Below are 19,535 nucleotides of genomic sequence, written 5' to 3'. Positions count from 1 at the left end.
ACAAGCCTTGAAGGGACTATTGCAAACAAATGTCTGTAGAAGATCCCAATGAGCTGTGCCCGTGGTGCCAGAGGTCGAGGCACAACTCCAAGGCCAGAGGCCACTAAGCATCAATGAACCCAAAGGCCATCAGGGAATGTGGAGCAAAACCTTACATTGTCATGCATAAGAAGACTCTGCCCCAGGACCTTTCCAAGTTCTGATCCGCGTCTAAGACTCAGTCCCACTCCAGAGGTTGTTTGTTGTTGCACTCTAAGTTCTCTGGTAAGTGCAAGAAACACAAGAAATCAAAATGGGATTCTGCTCCCTTGTCCCACACTCTTTTGCCTGAGCATGCGCGGGGGATGTGGGAGAGACAGCCACGTTTCTCAATTTCACTCCTAAAGTCGTCCGACTTCAGAGCCGATTCTGTAGCTGGTTCCAGCACAACCTGAGTTTCTGGGGCCTTCAGCCATGCTTCGTCAGAACGAAGATTTCAGCGCAGCTACACTTTGGCTCTATGGATCTCTGCAGACTTCCTCTGGTGCGCCTTCTAGCCCCAAGGAGCAGAGAGGCCTTCCACCTGAGTTGCCTCTAGTGGGTTCACCCTCGGCACAAGCTCGACCCTTGGCACTTGTCTTGCTCCATGACCCACCCCAGCCTGAGCAAGATAATGCCGACTTTGCCACCTGAACAAGTGGTCTTGATTGTCATCTCTGATGCTGACTCAACGATCCTCCAACCTCGACCGACGTTGCACCCCATACCACTGAAGGTGCAGCTTCTTTCACTTGTATTACTAAAGGTTGGTTGACACTCTTTGCATTCCCTTTTTGAGACTGATGGGAATAATGACTGTGAATGGAGTGATACATTTTCTCAGCCCTGCCAAGATAGATGACAACTGGTGTGAGTGCTTTCAGGAGGCCAGTGACTTTGATACCTCCCTTTTTTCTCCACATGGACCAGCAACAGAGGAATCTGCTTCCTACACCATGGTAATGCATAGGGCGGCGAAAGTTCTTGACCTCCAACTCCCCATCTTGAGGGTTAACACTAATGTTCTGACGGATGTCTTCCAAAAAGCAGGAACATCTTCTGAGATCCTTCTTACCTTTAAGAAGACGCTGACAGATTCCATATTGTGGGCTTGGGTCAAACCTTGCTCTGAGAGCTCAGCCAATAGCAAATTGCAGGCGCTATTGCCCTACCCTCAGCAACCCAGCTTTTCTTTTGCACATCTCTTGCTGAAAAGCCTAGTGGTGAAAACTTCCACCAGCCGCTTTAATACAAACACATTTCCTACCACTCTCCCAGATAGGCAATCTAAGCAAGTAGGAAATGTTTCTACCAGCTTGGCCCTCTGATTTGTTAATGTCTGTTGTTTGTTCAAATACTACTCACACACCCTTTGGGATTCAGTGACACAAGTGCATCCTGTTGTGCCCGAAGACCTTCACCCTATGTTATCTCAGGCAATTCAAGATGGTCATGATGCTCCCATGTTCATGTTCCGTTATGGCTTGGACACCACTAATTCCATCAAGCAGGCCATGGGCACCAGCAATGCCATTCGCTGCCATGCGTGGCAGAGTTTGACTGGGTTCTCCGGCGATGTCCAGTCCTTAGTGATGGACACGCTCTTTGATGGGACTCACCTGTTTGGGGACAAAGCTGATTCCTCTCTCGAGCTTTAAGGAGAGAAGGGCTATCGCTCGCTCTCTGGGCCTTTGTGCCCACCTTGCCAACCCCAAAGGTTCCACTTTTCCTTTTGTAGCTTTGTAAGATGCATCCCTTACTCCCAACCTGTCCAACCCCCACAGTGAACCCAGCAGTTTTGCTGTAGAGACAGTGGTACCCACCCATCCCTGCAGCCCAGCGTACCACTCACCACTCCCCGTGGGCACACCTGCCAAAACTCTTAAGCAGCCATTACAGGCAGGGTCGGACCAGGACAAAAAAAGGCCCGGGCATCAAAATAAAAGTGGCCCACATTAGCGAAGCATATAGTTAAAAAACTGGTAAACTCAGGGAAATCAAGGGTCAAAAATGGCCCATCTGGCCATAAAACAGTCCTTAAACTGCTAAGAAAAATAAGGCCCACACACTGATCTGTCAGACCAGCCCATCGGGTATTGCCTGACTGTCCTATGGGATTGTGCCACTGCTTACACGGACACAGCCACCTGGCAGGAGGCAAAATCCACTGATTCTCACAAGGCTGGCAAGCGATCAGTTCAGACGGGGGTGCTACGAATTGTTCGCAAGTGGGATACTCTATCCCTTACTCTCAACTTTGCTGCACCTTCCACTGTCCACACAGTGACTGACAGAACACCATCTCTCCATTTTGCAGCAGGAAGTGCAAGCCCTTTTGGCAAAAGGGGCTGTCGAGAGGATGCCCATGCCAGATGTAGGACATGGTTGTTACTCCCACTACTTTCTTGTGCCCAAGAAAGATGGCGGTCTTCAGCCTAGTCTAGATGAGTTGGATTTGAAGTCTCAGTGGGCTTAAAATAAAAGGCACCTCTTACTTATTCCATACCAGTCAGTACTAAATTTGTCAACAACTGCCAAGTGCAGATCCACAGAGATTATATTTTATAATATAAATATAATTTCTGTGGATCACACCACTGCTACACAAGCATTCGCAGAGCCAACAGGTGTCATCTTTGAAACTATTGGCTCTGCCATTGCCTTTTGTTCATGTGTACAGTACAGGCATTGCTCACTGTGGCAGTGATGTGTAGCTATGCTGTAAAATAAAATGGCTGCTGTGCAAAATAGATATAAATAAGAAGTAGTAGTAAAGGACTCTAATGCATCCACCACTAATGCGCTTTTTTAATTAAAAAAGGTGAATTAGCCCTAGCAGTATCGTAGCACTTTATAAAATGAGTCTTTGCTGTATTGTAAAGCATTCACGCTGCTGTACAGTATGGCTACTAAACATTGCCAATACCAATAGTTCTCACAGGTGCGACCTACTGCTTTCCCAATGTATGTTTCTTTTTTTGCATGCCACTGAGACAACAAAAACTCTCCTCATGTGGCACCAAATCTCCCTCTTAATGTTCAACATCCACCAGCAGTGCTGTACGATTATTATGTAATGGAAGCCTGAAAGGGGGACGCAGATGAGTATTGTGCTTGAAGAACTCAGGCACACTGTAGCAGTGCAATAAAACAGGCTTCCTTGTTGTTGGTGCTGCCCCACGGGGAAGTGAACAGTGAAGACCAAGAGTGCCTGCCAAGGAGGAGAGCGAGGGGCCCCTGGTTTGCATAGTAATATAAGAGACTCCCTGTGAAGGAGAAGAGTTAAGTGTGGAGAGAGAACAGGGGAAAGAGGAGAAAGTAAAATCTGGGGCAATTCGGGTTCCAAAGAAATGCGTTGTCTTGTTGAGGGATTATTTAACTAAATGACGTTTAGAAGAGTCTGCGGCTGAGGGGCACAAGTGTTTGGTTTATTAACTAGGATGTTTACTTACTTTAAACCTTCATGGGTCTTTGAGTTGCAGTTTGCATCCCTCATGGTCAGTGTCACAGGCATACCTTAAGTTTACACAGCTGTAGAGTGCTACTCCGGGTTCTCAGCTCGCATCATAAACAGAACTATGTAAGGGAGGCGGGGTGATGGTTGGAGGAGGGTGGAGGGGGGATGTCTGCAAGTAGACAAAGAGAGAAAGTGGAGTATGCAGAAAACATGCAGACATGGTCTCACTATTTCCACGACCCTCTCTTACTTTTTATTTTCGGTTTAGTCCTACAGATTAAGAAAGTGGGTCCAAGACGGCCAATAATTGTGTAGGGGAAGCATTTAGTGGAAGATGTTTCATGGGCACATTATTCCTTCAAATTATAAATCTGCACTGGCCCCGTTTTTCAGGGTTAGTCAAATGAAAAATAAAAATCCACAATGGCTGGTGTTATGTTTTGAGACCGGTGAGCCCACACTAGCAAACAGAGAGAAGGGAGATTCGTAGTAGACCCCTCCTCACATCACCATTGTGATTCTGACCATCATGTGCGTGATGATATTAATAAATAGGTCCAGGGACTTCCTACCGCAGGTCAGAAAAAGTAACTATTGTCTAGAGCAGGCTTCTCCAACGGGTAGCTCTCCAGCTACCTATAAGTATCTCTTGGGTGTACATCACAGCCTTCTAAATTAGAAGCTTTTGATTGGTTGAATTAATGTATTTATTCCAAATTGAAAAGTGCGTAAACAAGATGAAAATGTGTGCATTTTCAGAACTCGGATGCTGGAGAAAAATAGATGAACTTCCAAAATATATTTAAAGCTAATATTAGAGTGATAAATCAGGCATAATTAGAGGAGGCTTATTAGTCATATTATCTTGGTACAAGGGACATTGCACCTGTGGCTGTTTCATAGTACCCAGGTAGAGGCATTCCAAATTTACAAAGCCTTTTTGACGTTATGACTCATAACCCTTCATGACCCCATAAAGTGACCAATGTTGGTAATCTGCATGTGGTGGCCACCTTGATGGGGTCACTATTACCATACTAATAATATTAGTAGCTTGGGATGATTTTCATTGAGCTTAAGTACCTCTTAGTACAGAAAACATTAGAGACCCCTGGTCTAGAGCTTTATTGCGCTCTGCAACCTCCCCTACCAAAGCACATGTGGCGCAGCCTACCGGAATGCCAAGTGCCCCTGGTTTGGTAACACAACAGCTGGGTTTCACTGAGCAGATTCCGGCGTGATATGTCGGCTGCATGAGCAAAACTATTACCCACAACTCACAATCGGTATTGACTCAAAGTATTATTTTAAAGTAGGAGCTCTTATGTTGCTTGGCCACAAGTGACTGATTGAACTACAAGCTATCTCCACAAAAGCCCAGGCAGACCATAGAGTAGTATTGTCCTCAAACCACAAAATGTCAAAACAAAGACCCCAAAACAATCCAACAGGATTTCTGAGCAAGAGACAGCAACGGGGGAGGGAGCAATGAGAGAAAAGCGTGAAAGAGCAGAGGCATGAAAGGCAGGAGTGAGAAAGAAAAGCATGTTTTTCAGCAGTGGGTGGGCAGAGAGAACAGTTACATCGTCTAGTTCGGCTGCAATGTTATACACAAGCATTGGCAAAGTCAAAGCGCTGGGGATGAGGGAAGGATGGAGAAAGTAGCGGACAGGGGCAGGAGGAGTGGGTGAGTGAAATAGAAATATTACCTCAATCACAGCATGAGCAGCGGACACACACTAATTAAGTTATGTCAATCTGTGGTTGGTCCCTGCTACACTGAAAGGAATGTAAGTGATGTCTGCCCTGCACTGGCCAATCAGGAGGCTGCAAAGAAGTGTGTCACTCAAGCCAACGAATGGTAAAAAAAACCTTTTAGTGTCTTGCAAGCAAGAGCGCATGGCTCACGCAGGCTCACCCTAAAAATGCAAAACTCCAGTCCACACATCCCGGTTAACTCTAGACGCATATATGGATTACAAACAACTACAAAAATTCTTGAAACAGTTATCAACTCATAATTTTCATCCCACCTTGAAACATGCAACATCCTGAGCGACTGCCACACTGGCTGCAGACCACTCAGTGAACATTAGGGAACAGCTACTCTTCAAACTCCAGACTGTGCCATGATCATCCATAACCTATAGCTTGCAACACAGTAGATTCAGTGCCGTTTTAAGGATTTTTGGGGGATTGGGCAAGACATATTTTGGGGTCCTCTTTCGGACAATGTTGACTTTTATAACACATTTTCTGCTAATTCAAGCTCACAAGATGCCAGACAATATTGATTTGTACTCGAGGCACACAAAACAAAATAAATGTCTTCCCAAACATCCGTAGAAAAATACTGAGTAGAGATAGAAGTTGAGAGGTAGGTATAGGCAGTTAAAGTGGTTGAAGTAAAGCAATAGACATGACAGAAAGACCACTTTTGCAGGGGCCCTTTTGGAAGGTGGGTGCCCTGGGCAATTGCCTACTTTGCCCATGCCTCAAAATGTCTCTTAGTAGATCGACACTTCCAACTGAACAATTCCAAGTTTTCCTGTGGAAATGAGGGCATTGTTAACAATACGGTAAGTCATTTTTATAAAATTTTACTTAGCAGCTGAAGGGCAGTAATTTCCTCTCTGGGAAGACTGGAGTGGACTATAGCATGCCTTAATGGCCATCATTGGCTCAGCTCTTATTCAACAACTAGACACTTCCTTTGACAACACTACAATGGTTACAATATTATGCCGGAGTACCCAGAATGGTTTAAGGATCTGGGTAATTAAAGATTATCTACAATTGTCTCTCACAGACACAGCGATGAATAAACCAAAACTAACTTTGCCTCAATGCCGAGAAAAACAAAGACCACGCTTTCACAATTAGGAGACACTTCATTTCTCCTGTATGATTAATACCCCACCGGGGGTCTGGTCTGATTTCCCCATGCAAGGTTAGAAATTGAAAACTTTCACTATTGCTTCATAAGACAAGTTAATAGCATGAAAAACAATATGATCACCTTTAATTCCATCTGAGAAAATTATTTTGCAAAATCACTACTGATTCGTCAATGCACAATGACACTTTCTTGCGTGGATTATTGCAATGAACTCTATCCGGGACTCTCTGTCAAAAGAGTCTGCAAGCTTCAAAAAGCACAGAAATGTGGTTGTAGCCTTACATCCCTCCTGAAAATCACTATCCACAATTTTCCTACTCTTCTGGTACTCTTGAGAAGGTCCAAGCCTCGAAAAATCATAAAAATATTACTAGACCTGCAGGTCGAGTAACTTGAATAATCTACTCTACCTAACTGCAATGTACTTGACCCGTAAACGGGCCTCAAATTGTGTGATCCCAGGCAAATTTTTTAGTTTACATAGTTGCCTTTTGCTTCATTCCCACATATAAGTGCACGTTCAAATATGTGAGCTCAGCATTTCTGCAGTACATAAATAAACTATTTTGTTTGATTATATAGACTAAGCGTTTGCTCCATGTATAAAAATAATCTAGCCCATATATAGGGGACACATGATCCATGACTTGCCTCGTAGATTACTAATAGCATTGCCATCTGGCAGGAGTATTTCTCAGTTTAAACACTCACTTTTAATAAATATATTAGTAAAGCATGATGTGGCAGCATATTGTAATTTACAGACAGTAGATTTCCAAGAAATGCCTAAAAACCTTCCCACTAACTTGTAGCTTTGCTGATAAAGCTATATAGTGAAATAACAATAATCGGTGAAAACTGGATTTCAGAAAACATATTCATCCTTTGCACATCACCACGTAAAGTGTTCTGATTTGTTTTCATCCTATTAAAATATTTTTTCATCACATAGAAGTACAAAAAATGGCCTCTCACAACTACAGATTTATATTTTTAAATAAATTATTGTAGAGTTGACTTGGTTATTTAAATGGTGTGTGTTAGGAAAAACCTAACACACAACAGCCTTTCATTTCACACTCTTTGCACAGCAGGTCAGAGTTCCCCTTACAAAATTCTGGAACTCCACTGTGAGAAGGAAAATCAATTGTAAGAAGACAAACTGACTTTTGACCTCTGTCTCTGAACACAGAGCAAATGTCACAAGATAAGAACAAGACTTAAAGGTGCCTTTATTGCTCCTTCACTTTCTGAATGAAGAGAACACCTGTTCTTTGTCAACTCGCCAGAAGGGGCGAGTAAGTACTAAAAATAGCTTGACCTGATCAAATATAACTCGCCATAGCGAGTGGGTAAGTTGATTTCTGGAGGCCTGTGGTCAGTTCCACAGAAGGTAGCCTGCAAAAACCTCTCTTTTATTTAGAATATTCTGCATAGTGCTGGCTGCATTGGAGCATCAATTCATGTCGGTGCTTCATTACTATTAGACTAGGCACCCAAAACCAGCATCTACGCGATGGAGCAAAAAGATAGTCACTAGATCGTCAGCTGCCCATGAAGACCCCACTTTGATGTGCCACCCGACTCCTGGAATTGCCAATGCTCTGGATGAAAACAGACAGTGTATAATGATGTACCTGAGTGCACCTAGCTAAGGAAATACATGAAGACGTAAATGAAGGGAGAATGGTAGCACCAGTGAAATGTGACCCTGGTTCTCTGGCTACTTTGTAAGGGTTACGGGAGGAGCACCACTGAAGAGTGGGTGCAGTTACAGAGGGAGGTAGGAGCAGACAACAGGAAGATTGCACAGTACAGCACACTGGAAGGACCTTTTGCTGTGAAGCTGTAAAGGGAGAGGAAAACAACACTCACCTACTCCTGACCTTTCCCTTAGGAAGCACGCCTACAAGAATTCAGGTATGCATATACAGTATAACAAGGACAGATCCTCAAGGTTCCTCAGGCACAATATGTCCCGTAAGAGGCTATGTAGGCACATTACCATACTGGGGTCTCCATCTCCTGTAAAGGTACACCAGGGATCCCACAGAAAAGCAAATGAATGATAAAAAGCTTAAACTATGCTCTAACAAAACACCTTTGAAGAGCCCTAAAAGAGGCTACCGCTGAGGAATCTCAGGCAGAAAGCGAGATCCACAGGTGAAACACTTTTCCGCACTCAGACTGCGGTATTACAATGGAGAAGATAGGGAAGCTAGTCAAAACAGCAGAAAAGAAATGTCTGCTAGTGTTTGAGAGTAATGTAATGTAATGTAATGTAACATGGATTTGTAGAGTGTGAACTTGTCAACGTGAGGGTATCCAGGCCGTGAGGGTATCCAAGCATAGAACTATCATAGGAGAAATAAAAAGCATCTCCCTCTTTCCAGTTGCAACATTAGACTGCTACTCACTCTACAAGCAAATGCACAATTTAGAATGTGATAGGGTGGGAATTTTTATCAAGAGTTACCAAATAAATCACAGTGTTCTTTTTTAATCCTACTACTGTATGTAGGCTTCGACCATATACAGAGCACGTTCTTACCTCTCTTCCCATGAAGAATTCTCTCCTTCAAGAGCAGAAACATTTCGACTTTTCTTCTTCCTACTTTTTGGCTCTGGTGGACATACAGTGGCATTACGTCTCAATTCTTCATCTGATGCCAAACCTGAAACAAACCGTTTTCTGGCCAGTGAGTGCCCAAGATGTTGGCACAGCGATCGCATCCACACAGGAGAATACATGGTCTAGAAGGTCATATAAACATCACAAAATTACTCCACTGACACAATAACAACTACGAGGAGCTTGTCCATGGGCAATAACGCAGAGCGAAGTTGTATTCACACAACTTTAATGCCATGGTGGTCTCTAAGGATAATGTACATTTTCCAACACAGCCCAATGCAATGCTCCCGAAGTCTTGTCTCAAAGGTATTTCCATCACATAACACATGATGTACTCCCAGCTTCTTAGACTGAACAGCGTTGATAACTGAGCTTTAAAAATAGAGGACTTGTTTTAAACAGGGGTGTATTTAAAAGCCATACATTCTAGTTTTATGATCCGACTTTTAGTTAAATCACAACAATTATCCTTTAGCAAAATCTGCTCCCTCTTCCCATTCTTGGGTCAGCCTCTTACATCCCTATCCTACCTTTCTGTAGCCTATTCCTATGACACAGCTGCTTCTACTCTCTTTCCTTCTCTAAGCCACTTATTTTCTTCTTCTTCCTCTCCCTACACCGCACATTTTTTCCCAAAGGGTTGAAACTAAAGTAAGCTGCATAAACAGTACAAAACATTAACTATGCTAGTTTAGTATTTTAAAAAATCATAAGATCAGCAGCACACATAAGCAGGCAAATTAAAACAAACTGAGATCTCATCTCTGTATGAATAACTGTTTTCTCTACAAAAGTCCACACACATCAAAAAACCTGCAAGGAAACAATGAGCAATGTTTTTCACTCCATGTGCTTAACTGAGACACTAGCTTTCTCAGACAACTATTCTGCCTGCCCTTTAAAACAACTTTTGAATGCCTTCGACCAGCATGTCTCTGAGGCAAACCTACTCCATAGATTTCTTTGGGAAACGAAGGACACAGAGTCTAAATATAAACAAAAGAATAAAGGTCAGAAGTTGTGAAAGAGACTCCCAGACACCAAGAAGGATTTCCTGTAACATCTCTTTTCTTGTAGTGAATAAACCCATTCGTAGGTCCAGCTGATATACCATGGAACTCATGGATGGCCACTTTAAAACACCTAATTTTGAGAAGTGGCTTAATCCATAAAAAATACATTGTTTTGCAAGCATCCAGGACACAATATCTGTTATCACCACAACAGATTGTGATGTTTATATTATCCACTGCCAAACAGACACAAAGCCCTGCATCACACAAAACCTTTGAATTCCAATTTACAGCCTGCAAAACGGTGGTGGGGATAAAAGGATCGCCTGCTGCTAAGGTAAGGCATGCATCCACATCTATAAGATGTTCTAATATGTATATGTGGTTCATTAATGTAAAGCCTTTACTACTAGGTTGTGAAGTCTAGAGAAATGGAATGGCTGTTAGCTCAGCTTGTGCAACCGACAGTGATTCCAATACAAAGACATGTACTTTTAACATTTTGTGACTATTTATCATGCCCCTTGAATACATGCATACACACACACACACACACAGAAGAATCAATGCAACATTATGGGCAATATGTAAAAATAAATAAACAGGAGCCACATTCTTAAAGAAAGTCACAAAAGTGTACCCATAGATCTATGACCTTGCATTGGTGCAGATTTACGGCTTCCAGGAATCCACAAGAGTCTACAGAAGTAGACCAAAAAGGCATACACCTAAACATGTTTATGAAACCTATGTTGGTATGAGCAAATAAGCACACATTGTAGGAAGTTGGCTCTGTATGTGCTATTTCAAAGTAAGGAATAGCATGCACAGAGTCCAAGGGTTCCCCTTAGAGGTAAAATAGTGGTAAAAATAGATAATACTAATGCTCTATTTTGTGGTAGTGTGGTCGAGCAGTAGGCTTATCCAAGGAGTAGTGTTAAGCATTTGTTGTACATACACATAGACAATAAATGAGGTACACACACTCAGAGACAAATCCAGCCAATAGGTTTTTATATAGAAAAATATATTTTCTTAGTTTATTTTAAGAACCACAGGTTCAAATTCTACATGTAATATCTCATTCGAAAGGTATTGCAGGTAAGTACTTTAGGAACTTCAAATCCTCAAAATTGCATGTATACTTTTCAAGTTATTCATAAATAGCTGTTTTAAAAGTGGACACTTAGTGCAATTTTCACAGTTCCTAGGGGAGGTAAGTATTTGTTAGGTTAACCAGGTAAGTAAGACACTTACAGGGCTTAGTTCTTGGTCCAAGGTAGCCCACCGTTGGGGGTTCAGAGCAACCCCAAAGTCACCACACCAGCAGCTCAGGGCCGGTCAGGGGCAGAGTTCAAAGTGGTGCCCAAAACACATAGGCTAGAATGGAGAGAAGGGGGTGCCCCGGTTCCGGTCTGCTTGCAGGTAAGTACCCGCGTCTTCGGAGGGCAGACCAGGGGGGTTTTGTAGGGCACCGGGGGGGACACAAGCCCACACAGAAATTTCACCCTCAGCGGCGCGGGGGCGGCCGGGTGCAGTGTAGAAACAGGCGTCGGGTTCGCAATGTTAGTCTATGAGAGATCTCGGGATCTCTTCAGCGCTGCAGGCAGGCAAGGGGGGGATTCCTCGGGGAAACCTCCACTTGGGCAAGGGAGAGGGACTCCTGGGGGTCACTTCTCCAGTGAAAGTCCGGTCCTTCAGGTCCTGGGGGCTGCGGGTGCAGGGTCTCTCCCAGGCGTCGGGACTTTAGGTTCAAAGAGTCGCGGTCAGGGGAAGCCTCGGGATTCCCTCTGCAGGCGGCGCTGTGGGGGGCTCAGGGGGGACAGGTTTTGGTACTCACAGTATCAGAGTAGTCCTGGGGTCCCTCCTGAGGTGTCGGATCTCCACCAGCCGAGTCGGGGTCGCCGGGTGCAGTGTTGCAAGTCTCACGCTTCTTGCGGGGAGCTTGCAGGGTTCTTTAAAAGCTGCTGGAAACAAAGTTGCAGCTTTTCTTGGAGCAGGTCCGCTGTCCTCGGGAGTTTCTTGTCTTTTCGAAGCAGGGGCAGTCCTCAGAGGATGTCGAGGTCGCTGGTCCCTTCGGAAGGCGTCGCTGGAGCAGGATCTTTGGAAGGCAGGAGACAGGCCGGTGAGTTTCTGGAGCCAAGGCAGTTGTCGTCTTCTGGTCTTCCTCTGCAGGGGTTTTCAGCTAGGCAGTCCTTCTTCTTGTAGTTGCAGGAATCTAATTTTCTAGGGTTCAGGGTAGCCCTTAAATACTAAATTTAAGGGCGTGTTTAGGTCTGGGGGGTTAGTAGCCAATGGCTACTAGCCCTGAGGGTGGGTACACCCTCTTTGTGCCTCCTCCCAAGGGGAGGGGGTCACAATCCTAACCCTATTGGGGGAATCCTCCATCTGCAAGATGGAGGATTTCTAAAAGTTAGAGTCACTTCAGCTCAGGACACCTTAGGGGCTGTCCTGACTGGCCAGTGACTCCTCCTTGTTTTTCTCATTATTTTCTCCGGCCTTGCCGCCAAAAGTGGGGCCTGGCCGGAGGGGGCGGGCAACTCCACTAGCTGGAGTGTCCTGCTGGGTTGGCACAAAGGAGGTGAGCCTTTGAGGCTCACCGCCAGGTGTGACAATTCCTGCCTGGGGGAGGTGTTAGCATCTCCACCCAGTGCAGGCTTTGTTACTGGCCTCAGAGTGACAAAGGCACTCTCCCCATGGGGCCAGCAACATGTCTCGGTTTGTGGCAGGCTGCTAAAACTAGTCAGCCTACACAGATAGTCGGTTAAGTTTCAGGGGGCACCTCTAAGGTGCCCTCTGGGGTGTATTTTACAATAAAATGTACACTGGCATCAGTGTGCATTTATTGTGCTGAGAAGTTTGATACCAAACTTCCCAGTTTTCAGAGTAGCCATTATGGTGCTGTGGAGTTCGTGTTTGACAGACTCCCAGACCATATACTCTTATGGCTACCCTGCACTTACAATGTCTAAGGTTTTGTTTAGACACTGTAGGGGTACCATGCTCATGCACTGGTACCCTCACCTATGGTATAGTGCACCCTGCCTTAGGGCTGTAAGGCCTGCTAGAGGGGTGGCTTACCTATACTGCATAGGCAGTGAGAGGCTGGCATGGCACCCTGAGGGGAGTGCCATGTCGACTTACTCGTTTTGTCCTCACTAGCACACACAAGCTGGCAAGCAGTGTGTCTGTGCTGAGTGAGAGGTCTCCAGGGTGGCATAAGACATGCTGCAGCCCTTAGAGACCTTCCTTGGCATCAGGGCCCTTGGTACTAGAAGTACCAGTTACAAGGGACTTATCTGGATGCCAGGGTCTGCCAATTGTGGATACAAAAGTACAGGTTAGGGAAAGAACACTGGTGCTGGGGCCTGGTTAGCAGGCCTCAGCACACTTTCAATTGTAAACATAGCATCAGCAAAGGCAAAAAGTCAGGGGGCAACCATGCCAAGGAGGCATTTCCTTACACAACCCCCCCCCAAACGAAAGAGGATGAGACTAACCTTTCCCAAGAGAGTCTTCATTTTCTAAGTGGAAGAACCTGGAAAGGCCATCTGCATTGGCATGGGCAGTCCCAGGTCTGTGTTCCACTATAAAGTCCATTCCCTGTAGGGAGATGGACCACCTCAACAGTTTAGGATTTTCACCTTTCATTTGCATCAGCCATTTGAGAGGTCTGTGGTCGGTTTGAACTAGGAAGTGAGTCCCAAAGAGGTATGGTCTCAGCTTCTTCAGGGACCAAACCACAGCAAAGGCCTCCCTCTCAATGGCACTCCAACGCTGCTCCCTGGGGAGTAACCTCCTGCTAATGAAAGCAACAGGCTGGTCAAGGCCATCATCATTTGTTTGGGACAAAACTGCCCCTATCCCATGTTCAGAGGCATCAGTCTGCACAATGAACTGCTTAGAATAATCTGGAGCTTTGAGAACTGGTGCTGAGCACATGGCTTGTTTCAGGGTGTCAAAGGCCTGTTGGCATTCCACAGTCCAGTTCACTTTCTTGGGCATTTTCTTGGAGGTTAGTTCAGTGAGGGCTGTCACAATGGATCCATATCCCTTCACAAACCTCCTGTAATACCCAGTCAAGCCAAGGAATGCCCTGACTTGAGTCTGGGTTTTTGGAGCTACCCAGTCCAGAATAGTCTGGATCTTGGGTTGGAGTGGCTGAACTTGGCCTCCACCTACAAGGTGGCCCAAGTAAACCACAGTTCCCTGCCCTATCTGGCATTTGGATGCCTTGATAGAGAGGCCTGCAGATTGCAGAGCCTTCAAAACCTTCCTCAGGTGGACCAGGTGATCCTGCCAGGTGGAGCTAAAGACAGCAATATCATCAAGATAAGCTGTGCTAAAGGACTCCAAGCCAGCAAGGACTTGATTCACCAACCTTTGGAAGGTGGCAGGGGCATTCTTTAAACCAAAGGGCATAACAGTAAACTGATAATGCCCATCAGGTGTGGAGAATGCTGTCTTTTCTTTTGCTCCAGGTGCCATTTTTATTTGCCAGTACCCTGCTGTCAAGTCAAAGGTACTTAGAAATTTGGCAGCACCTAATTTATCAATGAGCTCATCAGCTCTTGGAATTGGATGGGCATCTGTCTTGGTGACAGAATTGAGCCCTCTGTAGTCCACACAAAACCTCATCTCTTTCTTTCCATCTTTGGTGTGAGGTTTGGGGACTAAGACCACTGGGCTAGCCCAGGGGCTGTCAGAGCGCTCAATCACTCCCAATTCCAGCATCTTGTGGACTTCCACCTTGATGCTTTCCTTAACATGGTCAGACTGTCTGAAGATTTTGTTCTTGACAGGCATGCTGTCTCCTGTGTCCACATCATGGGTACACAGGTGTGTCTGACCAGGGGTTAAGGAGAAGAGTTCAGGAAACTGTTGTAGGACTCTCCTACAATCAGCTTGCTGTTGGCCAGAGAGGGTGTCTGAGTAGATCACTCCATCTACTGTGCCATCTTTTGGGTCTGATGACAGAAGATCAGGGAGAGGTTCACTCTCTGCCTCCTGATCCTCATCTGTTACCATCAACAGATTGACATCAGCCCTGTCGTGGAAGAGCTTAAGGCGGTTTACATGGATCACCCTCTTGGGGCTCCTGCTTGTGCCCAGGTCCACCAGGTAGGTGACCTGACTCTTCCTTTCTAGTACTGGGTAAGGGCCACTCCATTTGTCCTGGAGTGCCCTGGGAGCCACAGGCTCCAGAACCCAGACTTTCTGCCCTGGTTGGAACTCAACCAGTGCAGCCTTTTGGTCATACCAAAACTTCTGGAGTTGTTGGCTGGCCTCAAGGTTTTTGGTTGCCTTTTCCATGTACTCTGCCATTCTAGAGCGAAGGCCAAGTACATAGTCCACTATGTCCTGTTTAGGCTCATGGAGAGGTCTCTCCCAGCCTTCTTTAACAAGGGCAAGTGGTCCCCTTACAGGATGACCAAACAGAAGTTCAAAGGGTGAGAACCCTACTCCCTTCTGTGGTACCTCCCTGTAAGCGAAAAGCAGACATGGCAGGAGGACATCCCATCTCCTTTTGAGTTTTTCTGGGAGCCCCATGATCATGCCCTTTAATGTCTTGTTGAATCTCTCAACTAAGCCATTAGTTTGTGGATGGTAAGGTGTAGTGAATTTATAAGTCACTCCACACTCATTCCACATGTGCTTTAGGTATGCTGACATGAAGTTGGTACCTCTGTCAGACACCACCTCCTTAGGGAAACCCACTCTGGTAAAGATACCAATGAGGGCCTTGGCTACTGCAGGGGCAGTAGTCGACCTAAGGGGAATAGCTTCAGGATACCTGGTAGCATGATCCACTACTACCAGGATATACATATTTCCTGAGGCTGTGGGAGGTTCTAGTGGACCAACTATGTCCACACCCACTCTTTCAAAGGGCACCCCCACCACTGGAAGTGGAATGAGGGGGGCCTTTGGATGCCCACCTGTCTTACCACTGGCTTGACAGGTGGGGCAGGAGAGGCAAAACTCCTTAACCATGTTGGACATATTGGGCCAGTAGAAGTGGTTGACTAACCTCTCCCACGTCTTGGTTTGTCCCAAATGTCCAGCAAGGGGAATGTCATGGGCCAATGTTAGGATGAACTCTCTGAACAGCTGAGGCACTACCACTCTCCTAGTGGCACCAGGTTTGGGGTCTCTGGCCTCAGTGTACAGGAGTCCATCTTCCCAATAGACCCTATGTGTTCCATTTTTCTTGCCTTTGGACTCTTCAGCAGCTTGCTGCCTAAGGCCTTCAAGAGAGGGACAGGTTTCTTGTCCCTTACACAGCTCCTCCCTTGAGGGTCCCCCTGGGCCTAAGAGCTCAACCTGATAAGGTTCAAGCTCCAAAGGCTCAGTTCCCTCAGAGGGCAGAACTTCTTCCTGAGAAGAGAGGTTCCCTTTCTTTTGCTGTGTTGCAGTTGGTTTCCCAACTGACTTTCCTGTTCTCTTGGTAGGCTGGGCCATTCTTCCAGACTCCAGCTCTACTTGTTCACCCTGTGCCTTGCATTGTGCTCTTGTTTTCACACACACCAGTTCAGGGATACCCAGCATTGCTGCATGGGTTTTTAGTTCTACCTCAGCCCATGCTGAGGACTCCAGGTCATTTCCAAGCAGACAGTCCACTGGGATATTTGAGGAGACCACCACCTGTTTCAGGCCATTGACCCCTCCCCATTCTAAAGTAACCATTGCCATGGGATGTACTTTTCTCTGATTGTCAGCGTTGGTGACTGTGTAAGTTTTTCCAGTCAGGTATTGGCCAGGGGAAACCAGTTTCTCTGTCACCATGGTGACACTGGCACCTGTATCCCTCAGGCCCTCTATTCTAGTCCCATTAATTAAGAGTTGCTGTCTGTATTTTTGCATGTTAGGCGGCCAGACAGCCAGTGTGGCTAAATCCACCCCACCCTCAGAAACTAGAGTAGCTTCAGTGTGGACCCTGATTTGCTCTGGGCACACTGTTGATCCCACTTGGAGACTAGCCATACCAGTGTTACCTGGATGGGAGTTTGGAGTGGAACCTTTCTTGGGACAGGCCTTGTCTCCAGTTTGGTGTCCATGCTGTTTACAGCTATGACACCAGGCCTTTTTGGGATCAAAGTTTTTACCCTTGTACCCATTGTTTTGTGAAGAGGCTCTGGGCCCACCCTCCTGTGCAGGTTTTTGGGGGCCTGTAGAAGACTCTTTACTATTTTTAGTTTTGGTTGTCTCATCACCCTTCTGCTGGGGAGTCTTTGTGACCCCTTTCTTTTGGTCACCCCCTGTTGAAGTCTTGGACACCCTTGTCTTGACCCAATGGTCCGCCTTCTTTCCCAATTCTTGGGGAGAAATTGGTCCTAGGTCTACCAGATGCTGATGCAGTTTATCATTGAAACAATTACTTAACAGGTGTTCTTTCACAAATAAATTGTACAGCCCATCATAATTACTTACACCACTGCCTTGAATCCAACCATCTAGTGTTTTCACTGAGTAGTCTACAAAGTCAACCCAGGTCTGGCTCGAGGATTTTTGAGCCCCCCTGAATCTAATCCTATACTCCTCAGTGGAGAATCCAAAGCCCTCAATCAGGGTACCCTTCATGAGGTCATAAGATTCTGCATCTTGTCCAGAGAGTGTGAGGAGTCTATCCCTACACTTTCCTGTGAACATTTCCCAAAGGAGAGCACCCCAGTGAGATTTGTTCACTTTTCTGGTTACACAAGCCCTCTCAAAAGCTGTGAACCATTTGGTGATGTCATCACCATCTTCATATTTAGTTACAATCCCTTTGGGGATTTTCAACATGTCAGGAGAATCTCTGACCCTATTTATATTGCTGCCACCATTGATGGGTCCTAGGCCCATCTCTTGTCTTTCCCTCTCTATGGCTAGGATCTGCCTTTCCAAAGCCAATCTTTTGGCCATCCTGGCTAACTGGATGTCCTCTTCACTGGAGTTATCCTCAGTGATTTCAGAGTTGTTGGTCCCTCCTGTGAGGGAACCAGCATCTCTGACTATTATTTGTGGAGTCAGGGCTTGAGAAGCCCTGCTCTCCCTAAGTAGGACTGGAGGGGGGGAATTTCCCTCCAAGTCACTATCTTCATCCTCTGAGTTGCCATCCTCAGAGGGGTTGGCCTTTTCAAACTCTGCCAAAAGCTCCTGGAGCTGTACTTTGGTAGGTTTGGGGCCCATTGCTATTTTCTTTAGTTTACAGAGTGACCTTAGCTCTCTCATCTGTAGATGGAGGTAAGGTGTGGTGTCGAGTTCCACCACAGTCACATCTGTGCTAGACATTTTGCTTCTAAAAGTTGGAATACTTTTTAAGAATCTAAAACTGGTTCTAGAATCTAATTCAAACTTTTACAAACTTTTAAACTCTAAAAGAAATGCTAAACAGGATCTAACACAAGGCCCTAGCAGGTCTTTTAAGAATTTAGAAAACTTTTCAAATTGCAAAAATCAATTTCTAATGACAATTTTGGAATTTGTCGTGTGATCAGGTATTGGCTGAGTAGTCCAGCAAATGCAAAGTCTTGTACCCCACCGCTGATCCACCAATGTAGGAAGTTGGCTCTGTATGTGCTATTTCAAAGTAAGGAATAGCATGCACAGAGTCCAAGGGTTCCCCTTAGAGGTAAAATAGTGGTAAAAATAGATAATACTAATGCTCTATTTTGTGGTAGTGTGGTCGAGCAGTAGGCTTATCCAAGGAGTAGTGTTAAGCATTTGTTGTACATACACATAGACAATAAATGAGGTACACACACTCAGAGACAAATCCAGCCAATAGGTTTTTATATAGAAAAATATATTTTCTTAGTTTATTTTAAGAACCACAGGTTCAAATTCTACATGTAATATCTCATTCGAAAGGTATTGCAGGTAAGTACTTTAGGAACTTCAAATCCTCAAAATTGCATGTATACTTTTCAAGTTATTCATAAATAGCTGTTTTAAAAGTGGACACTTAGTGCAATTTTCACAGTTCCTAGGGGAGGTAAGTATTTGTTAGGTTAACCAGGTAAGTAAGACACTTACAGGGCTTAGTTCTTGGTCCAAGGTAGCCCACCGTTGGGGGTTCAGAGCAACCCCAAAGTCACCACACCAGCAGCTCAGGGCCGGTCAGGGGCAGAGTTCAAAGTGGTGCCCAAAACACATAGGCTAGAATGGAGAGAAGGGGGTGCCCCGGTTCCGGTCTGCTTGCAGGTAAGTACCCGCGTCTTCGGAGGGCAGACCAGGGGGGTTTTGTAGGGCACCGGGGGGGACACAAGCCCACACAGAAATTTCACCCTCAGCGGCGCGGGGGCGGCCGGGTGCAGTGTAGAAACAGGCGTCGGGTTCGCAATGTTAGTCTATGAGAGATCTCGGGATCTCTTCAGCGCTGCAGGCAGGCAAGGGGGGGATTCCTCGGGGAAACCTCCACTTGGGCAAGGGAGAGGGACTCCTGGGGGTCACTTCTCCAGTGAAAGTCCGGTCCTTCAGGTCCTGGGGGCTGCGGGTGCAGGGTCTCTCCCAGGCGTCGGGACTTTAGGT

General features: G+C 45.7%; 1 protein-coding gene across 1 annotated transcript in view; it reads right to left on the bottom strand.

The window, feature by feature from the left end:
- TRMT2B (tRNA methyltransferase 2 homolog B) overlaps window positions 1-19,535 on the bottom strand; it is a 194,352-nt gene that overhangs the window by 158,253 nt on the left and 16,564 nt on the right. The window contains exon 2 of the mRNA XM_069213328.1: window positions 8,926-9,128. Within this exon, the coding sequence (XP_069069429.1) occupies window positions 8,926-9,125 (200 nt within the window). The 5' untranslated portion in view covers window positions 9,126-9,128. The remainder of the gene's footprint in view (window positions 1-8,925; window positions 9,129-19,535) is intronic.

The sequence above is a fragment of the Pleurodeles waltl genome, chromosome 2_1, assembly GCF_031143425.1.
Source record: "Pleurodeles waltl isolate 20211129_DDA chromosome 2_1, aPleWal1.hap1.20221129, whole genome shotgun sequence".
NCBI lineage: Eukaryota > Metazoa > Chordata > Amphibia > Caudata > Salamandridae > Pleurodeles > Pleurodeles waltl.
The sequence above is the reverse complement of the archived record's forward strand: the minus strand, read 5'-3'. Positions and strand labels throughout refer to the sequence as shown.